The sequence below is a fragment of the Amia ocellicauda genome, chromosome 15, assembly GCF_036373705.1.
Source record: "Amia ocellicauda isolate fAmiCal2 chromosome 15, fAmiCal2.hap1, whole genome shotgun sequence".
Taxonomy (NCBI): domain Eukaryota; kingdom Metazoa; phylum Chordata; class Actinopteri; order Amiiformes; family Amiidae; genus Amia; species Amia ocellicauda.
This window is the reverse complement of record NC_089864.1, coordinates 26890437-26913703: the sequence shown is the minus strand read 5'-3', so window position 1 is coordinate 26913703 and position 23267 is coordinate 26890437. Positions and strand designations below refer to the sequence as shown.

The 23267-nt window shown below is 40.3% G+C and overlaps 1 protein-coding gene across 1 annotated transcript in view; it reads left to right on the top strand.

Moving 5' to 3' along the window:
• Window positions 1-14099, top strand: part of cecr2 (CECR2 histone acetyl-lysine reader) — a 63669-nt gene extending 49570 nt beyond the window's left edge. The window contains exons 9-18 of the mRNA XM_066724557.1: window positions 173-332; window positions 1334-1463; window positions 2299-2336; window positions 3872-3963; window positions 5255-5381; window positions 7064-7443; window positions 7555-7680; window positions 7836-8727; window positions 10074-11508; window positions 12161-14099. Coding sequence (XP_066580654.1) covers window positions 173-332; window positions 1334-1463; window positions 2299-2336; window positions 3872-3963; window positions 5255-5381; window positions 7064-7443; window positions 7555-7680; window positions 7836-8727; window positions 10074-11508; window positions 12161-12164 — 3384 coding nt within the window. The 3' untranslated portion in view covers window positions 12165-14099. The remainder of the gene's footprint in view (window positions 1-172; window positions 333-1333; window positions 1464-2298; window positions 2337-3871; window positions 3964-5254; window positions 5382-7063; window positions 7444-7554; window positions 7681-7835; window positions 8728-10073; window positions 11509-12160) is intronic.
• Window positions 14100-23267: the final 9168 nt, after the last annotated feature.

The following is a 23267-nucleotide window of genomic DNA, read 5'->3' as shown; positions in this document are numbered from 1 at the left end:
TGTCCTCATGTCTGTTAAGTCTAAGTTTTTTTGTTTTTGTTGTCAATTGAACTTTATATGTTAATATAATGGTCCACATCGTGTTAGGAAAGTAAGTGAGAGCCCAGCTCGACAGAGTGGGTTTGGCATTCGCTTCCCTGCGTCTTGTGTGATGAGGCTCGTGTGGTTTCAGGAAACGCAGATGGCCATTGCAGAGGTGGAGCAGCAGAAGCGCAGAGAAGAGGAGGATTCGGACCGGCAGTTTGTGCTGGCTGAGCAGCGCAGGGAGTTCGAGAAGCAGCTGGAGGAGGAACGCAGGCGGGAGGAGGAAGACAAGGTCAAAGCTGTGGAAGGTAAGGGAGTTTGCTCCACTCTGGTTCACAATCTAGGCCTCATTGACTCCACTATGCCAGCTGCATATGCTGAAAAGCCATTTGTTCCAATTATCCCATCCAATCTTGCCTTCCAACACACGATGACTGAAGTCAAGTATTTGTCGCTGTAGGTACTACTTCTTGACTTACGTTGTCATCACCTACCTTCACACAGAATTGCAACCAAAAGCAACGGTTCCCTTCAGTTTCTGCTCAGTTCATGTTTTACAGTGGTAATTGTTTTGGGGTCATGTAAATAAAATAATGTGATTGGATTACTTTTGGTTTTGCTTGACAGTCCTATGCATAGCAAGACTTTGTTTTATATATTCATGAAACAAATGGCTTTTCTAATGATTGTTCAGTCTTTCAGTCTGTGCTTCGTTGTTATCGGGTCCATAGCGAAAAATACTAGCCCATCACCAAGGGCTGTCTGAGATAAATGTCAGTGCTTAGGACAAGTCACGGAAGGTTAAATATGTTAATGTCAGGAAACTGTTTCCAAACAATCGTAGAGACGCGTGAATATCTCCTTTTCTATGGAAACTGTTCGATTTGGGTTTAGGTTAAGATTTAGAGAAACTAGGATGTAAAGGGAGGAAAAAAAAGTATAGAAAAAACATGTAGGGTACAATCTAACATGTTAGACCACTCGGGAAAGGAATTTCTAAATGGATTAAGCTCGGGGCAAGTGATTTACTGGCTCAATGTTAGTCAGTCATAGTGGTATTGGGAAAATTGAGTTGGATGCTAAGTTGTCTGTCTGGTGGTTAATGAATAAGGCTTGTGAATAAGGCCACTGACTCATTGTCCATTACCCTGAGAAAGTTATTAAACCTCCGGGTGCTTCATCCTTCAGAAGACATTTATCTAAAGGCCTATTTTTGGTGACTCTGTAGCATTACGTATTGACCCCTTTGTGTCTGGCCCCTACTTTGGATAAAAAGTGCCACTAAAATCCTTTTTTTGGTATGTTTCAGAGCGGGCCAGGAGGAGGAAGATGAGGGAGGAGAAGGCCTGGCTCCTGTCCCAGGGCAAAGACCTTCCCCTAGAGCTGCGCAACCTGGAGCCCCACTCACCTGTCACCAGAACCAGGAAAACCAAAGAATTGTAAGCCCTTTTCCCACCTGTCCTGTTTGTCTGTGTGTTACTGGGGCAAAGCTTCTCCATGTTTTGTGTGCGTGTGTGTTTGAATGAATATACTTCATACTAGATTAGGTATTTTTTTTATTTTTGTTTGTTTTTTGCTTGTCAGAATCCAAACTTCTATTCATATCCAATAAAGACAGTCATTTTCTTAATATGCTCAAGGCCTTTTCTAAAGAGGACTTAAACAATGGAATTGAAAACCAAGAAACTACAATGAAAACAAAAACACAAGTATGCAAAAATGAAATGAATACCTCTCTCCAAGGTGTATGCAGAATAGAAACAAATAAGACCAAGCTTAATCAACACATGAAGGTGAATTAAAGCAAATATATCCACTCACTATTGGACATGCTAGGCTATTCATAGTTTAAGCCTATGTATTAAAATGTTCTATGTATGTATTTATTTTTAAATGTGGTGCGAGTTATTTCACTGGAAAACAACTTAATGTGACAGTTATTCATGTTTCATTTAACAAGCACCTTGGATGTTAATCTGCTGTATGTGAGTTCAAGCAGTCCAAGTGGTTTTAGGATTTTTATTTTATAATGTAAATATGTCATGAATGTAGTTTACTTGTAATAGTTTGAAATGACGGAACCGCTGGCTGTGGTTTTTATACCTTACCACCACCACCTTAGGAAAATGGCTAATCTGTTTTGTCATATTAGTGACCCAGATTTACCATTCCATCTTGGGAGTGTAATATTTGAACATCACCTACTACAAATCCTCATGAACTGTTTCAATATATTGACTATAGAATTGTAACAGCTTTTCTTTTTGTTTTCAGCTATGAAATAGATGATGATTACACAGCTTTGTACAAAGGTAGGTTGTTTTAAGATATACTTACATGTTAAGAATTGCACACTTAAGTTTATAAATAAATACATAAATTAATTAATTAAAACAACCACTGGTGTTAGTTCTAGACTAACTTTTTCCACTAGTGGCACTAGTGCGACTAACATTTTCAGTTGGTGGCAAAGTACACTATTTGGTTACACCAATTTTTCCCCACTGCGCAACGATAATGAACCGAAATGCCAGTGTCCTATTATATACCTGCATTCCATACAGAACCAGGATTATGACTAGCCATCTTCTATACATTGATTTGGAGCCTGGTAATATAAAGTGCAAAATGTATATTATTGCAGATTTCAAAGTGTCAATCTGACATGTTTTACTTTCTGAGATGGGCTGACAAAGCTGTTCTCCTGAACTCTAACGAGTAAAATAAAATGTATATAATCCATAAATAATATTAAACAGATTCTCAGCAGCAATTGGTTGAGATAGTACAAACACCAAAAAACACAATCAAGTTGAATAAGAAGGAAACAAAAAAACAAGGATGCCCCACATTTTTTTTTTTTTTAAGTCGATGACTTAAAATCCAAACTTTAAAAAGAGCATTTGAAATAGTTTTTTTTAGATTCAAATATATTTCAAATAACATTTTGTAAATGGCTTGTAAATGTAAAATATTTGCAATTTCCTGAAGGAAACTGAAAGCACACATTTGTAATGTTGTGTTGGAGGTTCCTGCCAGAAATCCCAACATATTGACTTTGTGTGGCTCGTAGCTGCAATGTTTCACTGTTAATTATTCAATGGAGCCCAAAAAAGCGTCCTGTCCTATGATGATAACAATACTAAATACTAAAACAAACCTAAAATAGCCTACAATTATATAAATAAGATGACTATAATAGGCTAAAAAAATACCACGTCTATTTTCCTGTTTAATAGGATATGAGGAGTCACACTTAGAATGATACATTATTCTCGCAGCACTTGCTCATTCAAGACTGTAATTGCACATCTCAATTTATTTCATAGAAAAAGCTTTACCCATATAAGTGATCTATTTTGAAATATGCTGAATAATAAGACGTAGCCCCACATAGTTTTTTAACATTCAAACTTGAAAAAATGGCAACATAAGAGAATCATGCAGTTGCAGAGATACTGCTGCCACACCAGCATCTTCAAAGAGATTCGCTCAAAGACAGTTGTTATGGAAATGTGTTGATGCTACAGCTGTGAACAACCTGACAGACACCTAGTCCAATGTCTCACCCCAAAAATCATTTTAGTTTCTATCATTGCTGCAGGTTATTAAGCATAGCTTTATATTTGGGAAAAAGTATTGACGATAAATCATTTTTCACCGCGGTGAGATGGTAAACTGTTTACTGGCACAGTCAATCCTATCCCATCGCAGGCAAATTGTCAACCAAAAACTAACGTTACCAGCTACATTTATTCACTGGCAAATGCACTGCCAGTGTTTTGGTTGCAGTTTAGAACCCTGGTTATTTCCTGGTATTAAGGGCATTTATTCTTGTTTCCCCCAGTTTTAGATGCTTTGAAGGCACACAAAGACTCTTGGCCCTTCATGGAACCTGTCGATGAATCATACGCTCCAAATTATCATGACATCATTGAGGTGAGTGCAGCAAACTCCATAGAGTGAGAATAGAGAGGAAAGTGATGTTGAGACAGGCAGTCCACTAAGTGAATGGACCTGGGATTAGGTTTACTCTCTGACTTGATTTAAATGACAATCTGTGTGTTTACATGTTGCTATTGGAATTCATTTTCAGAAAATAAATAAATTGGAATACTTACATTATATGTAAAAAAAAAAAAAATGTAAACTGTCTCTCTCATTAGATCAAGTTTGCATTATTAAACCGAGAAACAAAATTGAATGATTGGTTGAACGAAGGCAAAACTGTTTTTCTTTGCTGTTTACAGAGGGTTGTCAGTCTTTATAATACATTATAGTAACTGTTTGGTGTAGGGATAATATTGTCACAAGATTTATTAAAATGCCCTGCCATATTATACTGAGCACCCACACAAATGGAAGAATGCAGTATTTTTTCTGGCACGTGGCATAAATGTGCCTGCACAGTACATAAGACTAAGCCCTTTAGATGTTAGTATGTTGGTACCTACTCCATTTTGTGCCTAGTCTTGTGTCAGTTTAATTGCTAATGTTAATGTGCTTGGGCTCTAAGCCCATGACAGGATATTGTATGAGTTGTAGTGAGTCTGTAGTTTTAGGGGAGGGCATGTAAAAACATTGATAATTTGAGGGGAACGCAGAAGTAAGCAGATTTCCTATCTTTGCATTGCCTTACATTAGTGATTTCTGCATGGTCCTTATGGCCCCATAGGGAGATGTATCTTATAATCCACTTAGCCCTGTTAATGAGGCTGCCTGTTTCAGAGCAGTAACTGATAGATCATTGTACATCCCAGATCCTCCTGGGTTTGTGTTAGGGGTTCAATTCGATCAAGGGAACATCTACGTTTAGTCAAGTGTATCTGTTCCCTAAATAACCCGAGGAAAGCAGAGGGAAGAAAGCTTTGAGCTGGAACCACTTTCATTCCCAGGTTGCACTGTTGGAAGCAGGTAGAGAATGACATGGAACAAGTAGGTCTGGTAATGCAACGAAGTACAAGTCACAGATTTTCATATAAGGGCTTAAAAACAAGGAAAGACCCCTAAAAGAAAATTTAAATAGGGAAAGAATAACAACATAGTATAACTTTTTCGAACACAATTGCAATACGTTTGTTAGGAAGTTATAGGAAGAGCCCTGATAATATGCAATATTCCAACTCAGTGCAGCTTTAGAATTAATACATGCAGAACTTATTAACAATATTATCTATTTACATATATAAAGTAATTATCAATTTTATTTGATTTCCTCCCCACCACCCAGACCCCAATGGACCTGTCAACGATTGAGAAGAAGCTTAACGAAGGGCAATATATTGCAAAAGAGGAGTTCATCTCGGACGTGAAGCTCATGTTTGAAAACTGTCAGGAGTACAATGGAGAAGATAGTGGTTTGTCTCTCAATTATTATTTTTATAATTGCTGTACACATTGCACTACAATATTTAATTATTGATGTGATTTTATCTTTCAAAATAATTTGGTCAGTGTTAAGGTTTAGTTGTCTAAAAAACACTGAAATGTTTTAAGAGACAACAGACTCTGTTATTATGAAAAGTAACAATAGTAGCAGTAGTAATTATACATTTGTTTGCCCTTTTACATGGTGGCTTTACTGGCTTACAATGGTTGCAGTTATCAAAATACAACATATACATGGAAAACCGTTGTTTAAAATGTAATCTGGCCAACTGCTCTCCAGATATCTGATCTTTAGGGTTATATGACTGAAAATTTCACTGTTGTTGTGATGAGATAATCACACGAGAAATACAATATTCCCTGCGCTTTCCTTATACATACCTCTTAGGAGTCTTTCCTGTTGTATTCTCACATTGTTTTCCTGCTTACAAGGTGCACAACTGTTTTCCCACTATTAAAGTGGGAAATGAGGACTAATCAAATATAGAACAACAACCCACAAATTGTTTAAGTCTAGGGAAAAGAATCGGTGCAAGCCCATTATGATATATGTGCCTATAGTGATGTATATTTAATTCCCTGCATTCGGGGGTTTATAGGACATCCTAGCCAACAATGACAAACACGTGAAAAAGGTGTGTGTGTGGGCAGGGTGGTAAACCATAAAAAAACAAATACTTTTATTCACAGTTTATAATCCTCTTGCACTATACACATTCATATGGAGTAGACATGTCTTTTAACAGTAATTAAGTTTTTAAAACTGCACATGCTTATGAAGTATTTGTAATAACGTGCCTTTTTATAATTTTAAATAATTTGGAGTTTCATGATACATCTCCTGTCACCTTGGTCTGAAAACATTCTATGTTTGTTTAAAAAGAAAAAAGAAAAAGAAAAACATGCATCAATCTTTCCTCAGGCACTCCTTAGGGTATGTCAAATGTCAAAGGTCACCTTCAGTATGTTGACCTAGTCCTCTCAAGCTGGGTATGCTCTGCCGGATGTTTATAACTTACAAAGATTTGTGTGTGCTAATTCAGAAAGCCCTCAGTCTTAATAGTTTTTATATTTATATTGTTCTTTCCTGAATGTTTCTCTTTGTAGTTATCATTATTACATTGCATCATGAAGACAAACTGTAGCAAAAACTTAAAGTAGTAGTTTTGAAATAAAATCTAAAGATGTTTATGTAGATGGGAAGAGAGAAGTCGATCTGTTCAGTTTTTTTTTTGTTTTTTTTGTTTGAAACCTAATATACCAAAGTTCTATAAGTGCCTCTTTAGATACTGAAATCCAAGATATAAGTCTCCATATCAGAATTCAACTGGAGTGTAGAGGCAGACATCATTCCATCCCTGCTGTACCAGATAGTCCCTTTTCAGTACTGCTCAATTGGTGTATCAGGCAGGGTAGCCCCCAATAAATCTGTTTGTAAAATGTCTATGCCTGAGACAAGTGCTTGGTAGATGTTTGTTAATGTGCCACAGTGCTCTTAGATTACTTTATTGACCTTTGCAGAGAAAATATTGGAAAAAGCCAAGTGACAGTTTTCCAGGAGACTCCTTCAAACGGTTAATTCATAGAGTTCGGTAGGACAGAAGATGAGCTAAGCGACATAGTGGTTTAACACCATTTTGTGTTTCTTCAGAGTACACGAAGATGGCGGAGGCTCTGGAGCGCTGTTTTAACAAGGCCCTGCTCAAGCACTTCCCCCAGGAGGACGGCGACACAGACGAAGAGTTCAAGGTCAGCAGCGAGGACAGGGAGCGCAGGGAAAGGCGCCGGAGCCGAGCACAGCGCCACAGTGGACCGGACGTGCTGGCCAGGGTGGCGGAACAGGCCCACCGCCGACGCACCCCCTTCAATGGGAAGGGCCAAGCACACCCCGAAGAGGAGAAACGGAAACCAGCCCCTCAGCCCCAGCCAACATCCTGGGCTAATGGGCCTCTACCCAGCCAGGGCTTCCCATCTGCACAATACACCTCAGTGGCTGAAAAGAAGTCCCCACTCTACCAGCCACCCCACCCGGTACACAGTGCTAATCCCATTTGATTTTGGAAAATGAACTCTGCTTTAAAGAACTGTTTCATGTCGGTTTGTATGTGTGTTGCGTTACAAATGGTATTAATTCACTTTCAGATGCCGAGACCCCCTGTCCCAGGGACATTTGTCCAACGTCTTAGTCTGGATCCTCGGTTTCCCTATCCACCCCAGAGGCTGGGGGAGCCCAACAGACACCACCTACCTCAGCAATTAAACATGCAGGTAAGGGGGGTGTCTACCTCCATGCTTTTCTCTCTTTAATCTTATAGGAAATCATTTCTGGCTTTGCAATATTTTTCAATCACTTTGATGATTATGATTGAACAGCTGACATCAGTGTTTATAGCATTGATTAAAAGTTTCCTGTCTTTTTTCAGCCTTCCCCTGGATTGAATGATCAGCTGGGCCCAAAACTGATGGGACTGGACTGCAAAGCTTCACCAACACTGCCACCTCAACCACAGCATCAGCAGCCACATCCGCCGTACGTGGGCCCCACTCACGGGCCATCTCTGGGGCCAAGGCCTGCGGCACTGCAGTCAGGTGGCCTCTGTGCCCCTCCACCAGAGGGCAGCTTGTACCCTTCTCAGCAGAGACCTGAAGGAGTGGTCAGACACCCAGGCGGGGGGGCAACTTTTGCGGGGCCTGATATCTCCCCACTGTCTGCTCCTCAGAATAACATGTACCCTCGCTTCCGGCACCCCAGCGTAGCCCTGCCCCCTATGTGGTCAGGGGTGAATGGCCTTGGGCAGGAGAGACCCTCAGCACCTGGACTCGAGCAGAACCCAAACTGTCTGCCGCTAAGACCTTTCAACCCTGCCACCATCCGTCCCCCACCTCCACCCTCAAAGCAGTGGCCAGACCAGGCGCCCAGTTACTTACCTCACAATGGCCAGCCAGTAGGTCTGTACAGACTGCCCTGTGGTGCCAGCTCCCCGGCTCCCAGCGCTCCACGGGGTGATCCTGTTCACCGGCCTCCTGCCCCCACCGTCCCCACCCAGGAACACAGGGCACACCTGGGCTCCATGCTTGATAGCCCCGAAATGATTGCCCTGCAGCAGCTTTCGGCCTCCTCCTGCCCCCTCGGGAGCCCATCCCGCCAGCTCCTCTCTCAGCACCTTGGTAACTTCCAGCAGTCCTCACGTGCCCCCCCGCCCCCCCAGCACCTGCCACAACCCCCTCCTCCTCCAGAAATACAGCTGCTGAAGCCCGCCAAAGACAGCAGCGGGGACAGACAGAGCAGCCACACAGAGGACGCTTTCAGGAAAGGTAATGTAGATCCCTTTCTGTTGCCTTTGGTACATTTCCCATCAGACAGTGTATATTTTAGCTATATAAAAGATCCTGTAAATGAACTCCTGTATTTAGGTGAATGCATCAGAGTGTAAAATTTCACTGATACAAGTAACATGAGGTGTTTGTACATTATTTCTAATTCAGTACTTGATTTTTGATAGTATGCATAGTAGACATGCAAATAAAAGCTAATAACAATTAGGACTAAAAATAAATAAATAGAATACTATATACAATACACCGATCAGCCATTACATTATGACCACTGACAGGTGAAATGAATAACGCTGATAATCTCGTTATCATGGCACCTGTCAGTGGGTGTGATATATTAGTCAGCAAGTGAACATTTTGTCCTCAAAGTTGATGTGTTAGAAGTAGGAAAAATGGGCAAGCATAAGGATCTGAGCGACTTTGACAAGGGCCAAATTGTGATGGCTAGATGACTGGGTCAGAGCATCTCCAAAACTGCAGCTATTGTGGGGTGTTCCCAGTCTGCAGTGGTCAGTACCTATCAAAAGTGGTCCAAGGAAGGAAAAGCGGTGAACCGGCAACAGGGTCATGGGCGGCCAAGGCTCATTGATGCACGTGGGGAGCGAAGGCTGGCCTGTGTGGTCCGATCCAACAGACGAGCTACTGTAGCTCAAATTGCTGAAAAAGTTAATGCTGGTTAATGCTGATAGAAAGGTGTCAGAACACACAGTGCATCGCACTTTGTTGCATATGGGGCTGCATAGCCACAGACCAGTCAGGGTGCCCATGCTGAACCCTGTCCACTGCTGATAGCACCTACAATGGGCACGTGAGCATCAGAACTGGACCACGGAGCAATGGAAGAAGGGTGGCCTGGTCTGATGAATCACGAGATCAAGGTGTTGACTTTCCCCAGATCTCAATCCAATCGAGCATCTGTGGGATATGCTGGACAAACAAGTCCAATCCATGGAGGCCCCACCTCGCAACTTACAGGACTTAAAGGATCTGCTGCTAACGTCTTGGTGCCAGATACCACAGCACACCTTCAGAGGTCTAGTGGAGTCCATGCCTTGATGGGTCAGGGCTGTTTTGGCGGCAAAAGGGGGACCTACACAATATTAGGCAGGTGGTCATAATGTTATGGCTGATCGGTGTGTGTATATATGCGTGTGTATATATAGTATTGTATTTTCTATTCATTATGAATTTTCTCGCCTTGTCAGTCAACATTACTAAAAATGGGAATTAAATAAAGAAACACTTAAATAATTCCCAGATGAAAAATGTATTTTAGCTTTTTAAATGTTTTTATTATTGTTGTTTTTTCATCTCTACATTTAAAGGAATAACATCTGAGCCAAAAATGGCTGAGCCCATTCAGTCGGCTAGAGTTGCTCCTGTTCCGGGAGAACAAGAGAGGAAATCTGTCCCGAGTCCAACAGAAACTCCCAGCAGACCCTCAGGTGAGGGGATTCAGAGCCCTTCTGCTCCTGACCGGGGGACCTCCCAGGACAAAGGCCTTACAGACCAGACTCCTATGCCCGGACACCCGCAGGGAACAGAAACCTGTGTTAGAGACAGTGAGAAAGCCCCAGAGCAGAGCCCCCAGGATGAAAACCACAAGAACGCAAGTGAGCCAATCTCCAAAACTGAGCTGAGCAAGGAGGTGGAGGCCAAATCGGATCTTAAACCGCTCAATGATGCTGGGATGAGGCCACCTAATGGGCATTTCAAGGAGCAGAGCTTTAATATAGCACAAGAGAATCAACTGAGCAACGTGGGTCATAGAGCAATGGCCACTATGAACCCTACAGCATCTCCTTATGAACTTGTCCAGAAGAATGAGGCCCAGGTCCAATACAACAACACAAATGGGCCTAGACACGCCACTTATGCAATGCCCATGGGCAGGCAAATGGTAGTCCATAATAGGCAGCCCTTCTCCAACCAGGCCCTGCCCCAAAACATGCCTCAGCACCGTGGCCCTGTCCGATATCCCCATTTCCACCAGCAAGGGGCAGCGTATCCTTACCCCATGGCTCAAAACCCTCAAGGCAACTCAAACATGTTCCAGCAGTACCAGCAGCCACACTACTATTCCCAGGCTCAAGGTGGCAATGGGGGAGGGGGCTTTCCTGCAGAAGACTGGCAAAGGCCACCCTACCAGCCTCGACACCCCGTGCCATCCAATGCTTACATGCCCATGGCCAGCGCCAATGTCAATGGAAGGCTACGGGAAAGCAGCATGTCACCTCAGGGCTCAGAAAGCTCAACCAGCAGTTTGGTCTCTCCAAACCCAATGTCAGAGGGAACTAGGAGCAGCTCTGCGGAGATCAGGGAGGTAGCTAGTCCAATAAAGCCGGCCAGAATAGAAGAAGATGCAGAGAGGCCCGAGAGCCCCAAGGAGATCCTGGACCTAGACAGTCACAATGCAGTGGCCAGGAGACGCAGTGCCCAGCCCCCTTCCATGACTGGCTTCATGTATGACCCACGCGCAATGCACCCTGGGATGCAGGAGGGGGCCAGTGGTTCTCCATCCCACATGATGGCCCATGCTTCTTATGGTGCCCACCCTTTCACCGCCAATCCGTACCAACCCCAAAGGCCTCCGCATCATTTGATGCAAGCCATGCACCATCCCCAGCATGTAGGCTACCCCCAAGGCCAACCCAGAATGGCCATGTACAGACACCCTGACCCAAGGATGGGCCACTTCCAGGGCATGATGATCCAGCAGAGAGTGCCAGGACCGGTGACAGAGCAGTACCTCCGCCCAGGGTGAGAAGTAATTCCATGTACCATTTAGGTTTTAGTTACTGAAATGTATGAGTATTTACATGGTTTTGAATAAAATGGTGCTATTTGGCTTCAATTCTTAGTCAAATTGGCATGTAACAAACCGCAGCATCAATAAGAGAACACCAGTTTGGTAACTGTAATCCCATGAAAGTTTCCTAATTAATAAATATAGAAATATTTTGATTCCTATTCCATCTATTTAGTAACTAGGATTAATCAGGTGTTTGTGTGCCAAAGCGTTTGAATGCAGTTACGAATCGGTTTTCTTTTGTGTTACTCAGACAGCAGACAGTAGCCCCCATGACAGAAAACAGGGGCACCATCAGCAAGCAGGGAGTCTGAGACCAGCAGTGTCTCCTGGTTAACAGAGCAGGTCAGATCTCACAGGAAACCAATCATGCCATCCTGTCTGCTTTGTTTTCAGTCTGTTGATTTTGAACTAGGGACAGAAACACAGCCACAAGAAAATCATTAAATGTTTTTACAATCCAACCCCCCCCCCCCCATAATATGAGAGAGAACAAGTTACCAGCATCTTAATTACTGTTACTACTACTATTGACATCCAGCACTGTGCACATTTGTGCTCATTTCAAGTGTGACTAATTTCCATTCTCCTTTTTCCCCCCAGGTAGAAGATTGACAGAACAATAAAAAATAAATAAAAAGAGTGCCTCCATCTCTACATACCAGCAGACTTGACTTTGGCAGCTAATGACCGTTGTCTTTCCTTATCTGTGAATTTGGAAACACAATCCAGTACTCTGGTGTCGTGCTCTGTATTTTCTATTGTCTGAAAACTGGATTCATATTATTGTTTTTCATATAAATTGTTTGTGAGAGATTTTGGATATGGGACAGCATCCTTCTATTTTTTTTTTTTCTTTCTTCATTCAACTGTTCCCCTTTGAGGGTTTCTGCAAGAAGAGGCTCAGACTTCAATCCACCAGTGAGAGAGAGCAGCAGAGCAAAGCACAACTGTGCCAGCAGTGAAAGAGAAGACTGCAGTGCTTTTGCATTCGGTTTTTGTAGAGGCCGGTTTAACAAGCAGGATTTTATATATATATATATATATATATATATATATATATATATACCTTTCATGAGGACAGAGATTTTCATTTGGGCAAATCTGTTGAGCCGATGAAAACCGATGAGCAACCTGGATATCTTTTTTTTTTTTTTTTTTTTTTTTGGCCAGACCCATCACACCTCACATCAATATCACTCTGAATCTAGGCCATCGTGCGTGACCGGATTTGCTGAAACAAGAGTAACTCTTACCTCACTGGAGGGATGAGGAAGAAAGGAAGAGGCAGTTTTTTTTTTTATATTTTGTTTTTTTGTTGTTTTTTTGTTTTTTTTTTAAGCAAAAGTTATTAACTCAGGTGTAGAAAAGAAGGTTCCTAATGCTGTAGAGAGATCCACATGGTTTAGAAACCAGTTTACATGAATTACAGTTGCCTTTTTATTTTATTTCTTTTCAATGTACTTGTAAATAAATTGTAGCTATATAGGAAAGGAGCAAAAAGAGGGAGACCACTGGAGTTGGGTTTGCATGGATCATCCATTGTACTGGTCAGTGAGGATGCTGGAAACCTATTTCAAAAGTGGGCTGTGTTAGTTCAGTTGCTCCATCTACTAGCTTCTTAATATAAAGAACATTTTGGTTCAGATGAATTTGTGCACCCTTAAAAGCTGAATTTACTGTGAAAACTTATTTATTCCTCAGACTGATGCAGAGCTTAGTAGCTCCATAGTTGTGCACTGGATTTTAGTAGCCAAATACTGGAATAGAGGCCTTGGAAATGTCTTACTAGGGGAACAGGCCTACATCCTAGTCTTACTGTATTGTTGTGGACTCGACAAAGGGAGTGCTGCTTTTTTCTTTTGGAAGCACCTTGATTGTTTAAGAATGCTTTCTCAGCTGTGAGAAAATGGCCTTAATTTACACACAGTCAAGCAGTAGGGGTGGGGATAGGTCCTCACCCATCTAAGGCCACTTTTTCCTGCCTCCACTAATATGAAGCGCATGAATCTCCAGCAAATAATGTGAGAGTTTTCTTTGGCTGTTCCCCTTTCAGTTCTGTGCATGTGCTTTAAAAGTGTTAAAGTGTATAGTGTTCTTAAACATCTAAAAAGATCAAGATAACAGCAAGGAAAGGTTAACAACATATTGCTATAACTTACAACTGGTTTATTCATTTAGGTTCTTGTGAACTAAATTGGACATACTATACATTAGGTAAGATATTGTAGTGTAGATTCCTTTTCTTGTCCTAATGTCCTAATTTTGTTTCTTCTTTTGTTTTCTTTTTCCACATTTGTATATTTAAAAACAATGAACTAAATATAATTCCCCACAAGAAATTAATGAAATGTATACTCAGGGTGTATGTGTAACAGTGTTTTAATACGGGTATTTTTTAATTACTTTATTTGAAGGACAGTATTGATAGAGGAAATTAAGTGACTTCTCTACTATGATGGACAAACTAACCACAGTTCCTGACATTTTCCTTTGAAAATTCATTAAACGTCTCTAATAAACACTAACTTTTGCCACTTGATTTTTAATTCCCTGCTTGTTTCCTCTGGTAATCTAACTGGATGAGAACTTCCATTCTGCAATTTTGGCCTAATAGGTTTCTTGATCCTGCTGAAAACTTGGGTGATCCATTTCACTTATGTAAAACTTGGTTGACGTTGTTTAGTTTTAGGTTTTAGTTTGGTAGTATGACTGCGCTGAACCTTCAAGTATATATTTTTTGTACAATTGTTTTAGTTTCTTTAAACCTATGTTGATATAACCTGCTGTTTTGTTGTTGTTTGTTCATTTTGTAAAGCTCTTTGTATTTTTATTTGTGGAAAACAAAATCAGTGACCAATCTATAGTTTACAGCAATACAGATCTTTCACTTAGCCTGTTTCCAAGCAATGGTTGCATGCATTTGAATAGCTTTAGGCTCTGTATATTACCTAATGTTCTTCAGCTTTGGGAAATGATTTCTGTTTTTTCCAAAGTCCTAATACTATACTGACATGTTACTCTTGAAACACTTTGAGAGGTTCAGCTAAAGCCCCTTTGGACTTTTTACTGATATTTCAATTTTTCCGCATTGCTATTCTCACCTGTGAATGTTGGGCTATAGTGAGGACAAGTAGGAAAACTACCTCAATGTCATTTCCTGACATCGGATCTGCCCTTCATTGCTGTGAGAACGCATAACGAAGGTGCACGCTACTTGTGCTCTTCAGCTGAGATTCCTCTGCATGCTTATCTGATGAAATAACAGCCACTGTTTTAAGTTCGATGGTGATGGAAGACCCAGAGGAAAGCTGTCTGTCATTCTTAATCAGGTTAAATGAGCTTCCTTGGTGTTTGGATACTGCTGTGTATGTATGCAATATACAGACACACAACAGAATTGTTAACCCACATCTCTCCTCTCAATAGGTTTTAATATGTCAGATCCTTTGTTTTACCACAGAAATATGAGCAATGATAAAAGATGGATTGCACAGACCCAGACCTCAATGACTGCGATTGTCAGTTAAGTGAGCTGCAAACCGAGGAAATGGCTTGTGATATTCTTCCAATAACCATGTTGTGACACATAAATTCTCTGCCATTCCCTTTCAGTCTTTACTTACTCGGCAGCAAAAAGTAATTCCCAGTGTTGGTCTCACAATAAGAGCCGATTGCATTTTGTGGATAGAGTTGTCGAATACAAATGGAAGTAGTAGTGGTATACATTTGAAAGAGACATTCAATAGAAATGTATATTTTTGCTGTATGGAGTCAGAAGTCACCTGTTGTTGCTATGCCAGAACTAACCTTGAGTTGAGAGTATTCATCCTGCACAGTTTTCGATGTGAGAATTAGTCCGGTCTCTTAATTGATTCTTTGACCAGTGGCCATGTGACACCTAGAGAAAAATCACTGTACCTGTACTAGGATGTCCTGACCTACACATAGTGGGATTTTTTGTTGTTGTTGTGCAATAGTGTTACCCCAGAATGTACAGCTTTTTGTATAGATCAGCCTCACAGGTGTGATGGTGCAGACTATTATACAACTTCAGTTACTGTCTGAATACATATCAGTGGTAGACGTAGTGAAGGGAGGGGGAATGCATGTAAACACAGATTGACTGGTTTTGTAAATGGTAATGACATGCTGTGTGAGAATTCATTGCAGTTTTTCTATGAGACAAACTGCCAAAGACATTCTCATAGATGTCACTAGATTTAGACTTACTTTATTTAATTTAATGTGTATTTTTTCTACCATATAACATTTAAGATCAAATTCCATGTGTGTAAGACCCTACCTGTGCCATTACATTTTCATGTTAATATGGGGGAAGGTAGATAGCTGGTGGAGTGATTAAAATTCTGCTTTCTTAAGCTATCTTCATATTAAATTAAATGTTCAATTACTCTCCAAATCTTTTCACACATACACTGATCCATAAAGGGATAAAAAGTGGAACATTGACGTTCTCTGAGCACCTTCAGAATCTTGCAAACTGCTATTTTGTAGACTGTTGCTTTTGGCTCATTGTAGAAGTTTTGAGCTGAAAACATCCATCTCATTACTGATGCCATGTTAAGGAGGTCTTCAAAAATTCCTAAATATCTTGCGGAAAGTTCTACACAAACCAAACTACTGAACCTACTTGAATGCTATAGTATACTGTAATATTCTTGCTGGCCTGACCATTAACCGCATGTTGAATCGAGCTTAAGAACAAAGAGTGAAGTCTGCCTGTACCTACCTGTACAGTGCCAAGGTCTGGATGCTCCATCACAGACATCTGAAAATGAAAAGAAAATGTAGCACCTCCTGAACAAATTGCCGGCATCAAGTGTATAGATGTAATATTGGACAGACCGATCCTGTTCTAATAATTAGCAGGGAATGGATGCAATGGTTGGCTCATTTAATATAGAGCTAAAAAAGTGTGCTTCAAAAGAAACCCTAAAAACGTACAAACATCAAAGCAGAAACGCAAGTTCTTAATTAATCTCTTGGGTTTAATAGTGTAGATCCGATAGAGACATTTTCTAGTATCAAGGAGGAGTTGTGAATATAAAACCTTATACAATTATTTGCCTAAAAGATTATTTTTATTAAATAACTTAAACTGATCGATATTTCAATAGCCACACTAAAGGGACTTTTAGAAGTTTGACTTGATTTGAATTTTCTATTAACTACTGTCTGTTCAAATCACAATTTAAGGCGGAAACATTGGTCCCAAAATGCATAACTGCATTCATGATGATTGCATTCTGATGAACATTCCTGTGATTAATTGAAATGTGTGACCATTCAAACTTGACTGGAAAATGGATAACAAACTGTTTACTATTAGGAAAACACTGTCAGTACAGTCATTTGTTGCAATTTATACCTCAGTGTGTTATACATTTGTCCGGGAGGGAGGAATCTGTTAATTGTATTTATGCATAGTGGGATACATTGCTGTTGATGATCTGGAAAAAAAAATGCATTTAGTATACATATTAACATGCAATGAATGTTCTGTTGGAAGTTGTTTTTCTCTTTGATGTAATAAATTGTCCACTCCTCCTGATCTGATTGTACAGATATAAAGTTATTAGGGGAAAACGTATCTAACTGTTAAAATGCTGTTAAAATCGTTGCAAGTGTCAAAGAAAAGGGCTACATTGACTTTCGACTCAGAAATTTTGGTTTTAATGTGATACTGCCATCTGGGGGTTGTGGAGTGAAACATCAAACGAGCCTGTGGAATCAGCTCGTTTAGTATACTAGTTCCACAAACTGTCGCTTTGTTTGTCTTCTGGTTTGTCTGCACTAGTAAAATACATTAACTAGACTGGAATTAATGTGAATCATATTTATTTGTACTTTAAATTCTGTATATTTTGACTTTTGTTTTAAATGTAAATGTGACATTTTTCTTTTTTAATAACATTTGACACTTACCTCAATAGAATGTTGGAAGTTTGTTTTTTCAGTTTATATTTTGAAGTTTACATAAGTTGTTACCTGACTGACATAGATTATTTTGGAAATGAACTGAAGTATTTTCGATACTGTACATTTCTTAGAATAAATAACTTTTTTTTTCCTGTGAAACCCTTGTCTGTATTATTTCACATAAAGTGCTTTCTTGTTCTTGATGTCATTTCCACTCTCTCTTATAACCCCTAAATTAATTTTGTTTTTGATGTATTTGCTCCACTGATTTGTTTTAGATTCAAAATTGCTTAATTGAAGGTTGTTAATTGACTTACTTGTTTACAGCATATCGTCCTTGACAAATTCCTCTCCCGTGAGGTATTTGAAAAGTGATTTCCAAAAGCATTTCCATATTCAGGGCAGACCTGGATCAAATGTGTATTTCCTGTATTTCCATTTACTTCAAATCCCTTTCCAAAATCTTATTTTTAAAATTATAAATTGTATCCTGTTTCACAATTAATAGTTAAATGAGTTTGAAGATATGTGTGTAAGGTAGATATTTTTCCAGCAGTACATGAGGTAGCTCAACTTTGAATAACAAACCTGCACAATAACAGGTGGTCTTATGTTTTAATGAAAATATTCAGATTTCAGACATTCACATCAATAAATCACTGGAATGAAAATGTTTCATTATTACACTTTAAAAACATGAGGATTTCGAGCAGTTCCTCAGACAGTGAGCAGTGGTCTGACCTTAAAGCCACCTATACTGAAAAGGTACCCACAGCTGCAGAAGATGCTGAACATGCATGTATTCAACAGCAACTTTACTGAGAATTGGATATAGCCCAGCTTTTATCATCAGAAGATGGAAGACTTAACTCTGCCTCCTCTCCACTCCCCTTCCTCCAGAGCCGCTCCTTCTCATCCCTGGCCCCTAAATGGTGGAACGACCTGCCCACCGAAGTCAAAACAGCAGAGTCCTTGACCTCCTTCCGGCGCTTACTCAAGACACATCTTTTCAGACAGTACTTGTAATATTAGTCCTTTTAATCCCTGCTAGATAGCACTTCACAGTTTTATTATGCTTCTTGCGTTCTTGATTGTTTTCCTCTTGCTCCCTTTCCTGTAGCCCTTGACTGTGACCCTACATCTTGACAGCACTTAGCTTTTACAGGATGTATGACCTCACCTACTGTACTTGCCTGTGTAAATTGTAAAGTGGAAGTTGTAAAATGTATTATATTTTGAATTTGTAATGTTTGATGCCTTGTACTTAACTGTATTTTTGCACTTTGTTTTGCACTTATGTTGTAAGTTGCCCTGGCTAAGGGCATCTGCCAAGAAATAATAATAATAATGATGTGTGGAGGTACTCCTTGATTTTGTTAATGGTTAGAGATTCATTAAGATCTCTGCATGGCTGTATGAGGAGACAAGGAGTTCATGAAAGTGACCAATTTAGACTTTAGGACACACAAACTATTTTTCTCCTGCTCTCATTTTTGGGACTATGGTAGGAATTTCACATTGTGTTTTTAAATCATCTTATGCCGTTTTAATATTGTGCTACATTTACGTTGTAATTATATAGGTTATATTTTCAAATGCAACCTATTGATTCAAATACAAATGATTGAAAATGGAGAATACCAAGTATTTGCAAATACATATACAAATTGAAACGATATTTGATGTAGTTCAGATAACAGAAAAACAAATATGTAATGGTGTTTGTCCCAGGTCTGATACAAGGGTGCTTACAGTGCATCCAGAAAGTATTCACAGCGCTTCACTTTTTCCACATTGTTATGTTACAGCCTTATTCCAAAATTGATTAAATTAATTATATTCCTCAAAATTCTACAAACAATACCCCATAATGACAACGTGAAAGAAGTTTGTTTGAAATCTTTGCAAAGTTATTAAAAATAAAAAACAAAAGTACATAAGTATTCCGAGCCTTTCCTCAATACTTTGTTGAAGCACCTTTGGCACCAATTACAGCCTCAAGTCTTTTTGAGTATGATGCTACAAGCTTGGCACACCTATTTTTGGGCAGTTTCTCCCATTCTTCTTTGCAGGACCTCTCAAGCTCCATCAGGTTGGATGGGGAGCGTCGGTGCACAGCCATTTTCAGATCTCTCCAGAGATGTTCAATGAGGTTCAAGTCTGGGCTCTGGCTGGGCCACTCAAGGACATTCACAGAGTTGTCCTGTAGCCACTCCTTTGTTATCTTGGCTGTGCGCTTAGGGTTGTTGTCCTGTTGGAAGAAGAACCTTCGCACCCAGTCTGAGGTCCAGAGTGCTCTGAAGCAGGTTTTCATCAAGGATGTCTCTGTACATTGCTGCATTCATCTTTCCCTCGATCCTGACTAGTCTCCCAGTTCCTGCCGCTGAAAAACATCCCCACAGCATGATGCTGCCACCACCATGTTTCACTGTAGGGATGGTATTGGCCAGGTGATGAGCAGTGCCTGGCTTCTGTTCTGTACCCTTCCCCAGATCTGTGCCTCGATACAATCCTGTCTTGGAGGTCTACAGACAATTCCTTGGACTTCATGGCTTGGTTTGTGCTCTGACATGCACTGTTAACTGTGGGACCTTATATAGACAGGGGTGTGCCTTTCCAAATCATGTCCAATCAACTGAATTTACCACAGGTGGACTCCAATCAAGTTGAAGAACCATCTCAAGAATGATCAGTGGAAAGAGGATGCACCTGAGCTCAATTTTGAGTGTCATGGCAAAGGCTGTGAATACTTATGTACAGTGAGGGAAAAAAATATTTGATCCCCTGTTGATTTTGTACATTTGCCCATTGACAAAGAAATGATCAGTCTATAATTTTAATGGTAGGTGTATTTTAACAGTGAGAGACAGAATAACAACAAAAAAATCCAGAAAAAACACATTTCAAAAAAGTTATACATTGATTTGCATGTTAATGAGGGAAATAAGTATTTGACCCCTTTGACTTAGTACTTGGTGGCAAAACCCTTGTTGGCAATCACAGAGGTCAGACGTTTCTTGTAGTTGGCCACCAGGTTTGCACACATCTCAGGAGGGATTTTGTCCCACTCCTCTTTGCAGATCCTCTCCAAGTCATTAAGGTTTCGAGGCTGACGTTTGGCAACTCGAACCTTCAACTCCCTCCACAGATTTTCTATGGGATTAAGGTCTGGAGACTGGCTAGGCCACTCCAGGACCTTAATGTGCTTCTTCTTGAGCCACTCCTTTGTTGCCTTGGCTGTGTGTTTTGGGTCATTGTCATGCTGGAATACCCATCCACGACCCATTTTCAATGCCCTGGCTGAGGGAAGGAGTTTCTCACCCAAGATTTGACGGTACATGGCTCCGTCCATCGTCCCTTTGATGTGGTGCAGTTGTCCTGTCCCCTTAGCAGAAAAACACCCCCAAAGCATAATGTTTCCACCTCCATGTTTGATGGTGGGGATGGTGTTCTTGGGGTCATTCCTCCTCCTCCAAACACGGTGAGTTGAGTTGATGCCAAAGAGCTCGATTTTGGTCTCATCTGACCACAACACTTTCACCCAGTTCTCCTCTGAATCATTCAAATGTTGGCAAACTTCAGACGGGCCTGTACATGTGCTTTCTTGAGCAGGGGGACCTTGCGGGCGCTGCAGGATTTCAGTCCTTCACGGCGTAGTGCGTTACCAATTGTTTTCTTGGTGACTATGGTCCCAGCTGCCTTGAGATCATTAACAAGATCCTCCTGTGTAGTTCTGGGCTGATTCCTCACCGTTCTCATGATCATTGAAACTCCACGAGGTGAGATCTTGCATGGAGCCCCAGACCGAGGGAGACTGACAGTTATTTTGTGTTTCTTCCATTTGTGAATAATCGCACCAACTGTTGTCACCTTCTCACCAAGCTGCTTAGCGATGGTCTTGTAGCCCATTCCAGCCTTGTGTAGGTCTACAATCTTGTCCCTGACATCCTTGGACAGCTCTTTGGTCTTGGCCATGGTGGAGAGTTTGGAATCTGATTGATTGATTGCTTCTGTGGACAGGTAACAAGCTAACACCTAACTCCCTTTAAGAGAGTGCTCCTAATCTCAGCTCGTTACCTGTATAAAAGACACCTGGGAGCCAGAAATCTTGCTGATTGATAGGGGATCAAATACTTATTTCCCTCATTAACATGGAAATCAATGTATAACTTTTTTGAAATTCGTTTTTCTGGATTTTTTTGTTGTTATTCTGTCTCTCACTGTTAAAATACACCTACCATTAAAATTATAGACTGATCATTTCTTTGTCAGTGGGCAAATGTACAAAATCAGCAGGGGATCACTGTAATGTGCTTTTTTTGTTTTTTATTTTTAATAAATTTGCAAAGATTTCAAACAAACTTCTTTCACGTTGTCATTATGGGATATTGTTTGTAGAATTTTGAATTCTGCGCTCCTCCAGTGCCAGAAGACTAACTCTATCTCCTCTCCACTCTCCTTCCTCCAGAGCCGCTCCTTCTCATCCCTGGCCCCTAAATGGTGGAACGACCTGCCCACCAAAGTCAAAACAGCAGAGTCCTTGACCTCATTCCGGCGCTTACTCAAGACACATCTTTTCCGACAGTACTTGTAATATTAGTCCTCTATCCCTGCTAGATAGCACTTCACAGTTTTATTATGCTTCTCGTGTTCTTGATTGTTTCCTCCTTGCTCCCTTTCCCGTAGCCCTTGACTGTGACCCTACATCTTGACAGCACTTAGCTTTCACTGTCCAGGATGTAGGAAGTCACTTACTGTATTTGTGTAAATTGTAAATTGGAATTTGTAAAATGTATTATTTTGAATTGCTGTTTTAGCTAAATTGAATTTGTAATGATTGATGCCTTGTACTTCTCTGTATTTTTGCACTTTGTTTTGCATTTTTGTTGTAAGGTAAGGGCGTCTGCCAAGAAATAATAATAATAATAATAAAATGTGAATAAAGTGAAGCGCTGTGAATACTTTGTGGATGCACTGTATGAATAAATAAATAAATGTATAAATAAATAAAAGCATGATGGTACATGGTGTGTTTTTGTGTGTGTGATCTCTGCGAGTTTTTTAGCAAAAAAAAAGGTTTAATGCAATTATACCAATTATTTAGCTGGGAGCTGGGTTGCAACAAATTACAACAGTCTGTTGCTTTCAATGAACAATGAATAACAGAAGTTGGCATAAAACTGATATTAAGAAGACGAGCCATTGAACTATTTTCAATAATAATAATGATAATAATAATAATTTAGTGCTAAAGCTCCATTTAAATCTCAAGAGTAGGGATAAAGAGATACCTGACGTCCAATATGTATATGTATATATATATATATATATATATGTATATATATATATGTATATACACTCACCTAAAGGATTATTAGGAACACCATACTAATACTGTGTTTGACCCCCTTTCGCCTTCAGAACTGCCTTAATTCTACGTGGCATTGATTCAACAAGGTGCTGAAAGCATTCTTTAGAAATGTTGGCCCATATTGATAGGATAGCATCTTGCAGTTGATGGAGATTTGTGGGATGCACATCCAGGGCACGAAGCTCCCGTTCCACCACATCCCAAAGATGCTCTATTGCAAGATAGATGTAGATGTAGATATGTATATAGATGTATATACACTCACCTAAAGGATTATTAGGAACACCTGTTCAATTTCTCATTAATGCAATTATCTTACCTACCAATCACATGGCAGTTGCTTCAATGCATTTAGGGGTGTGGTCCTGGTCAAGACAATCTCCTGAACTCCAAACT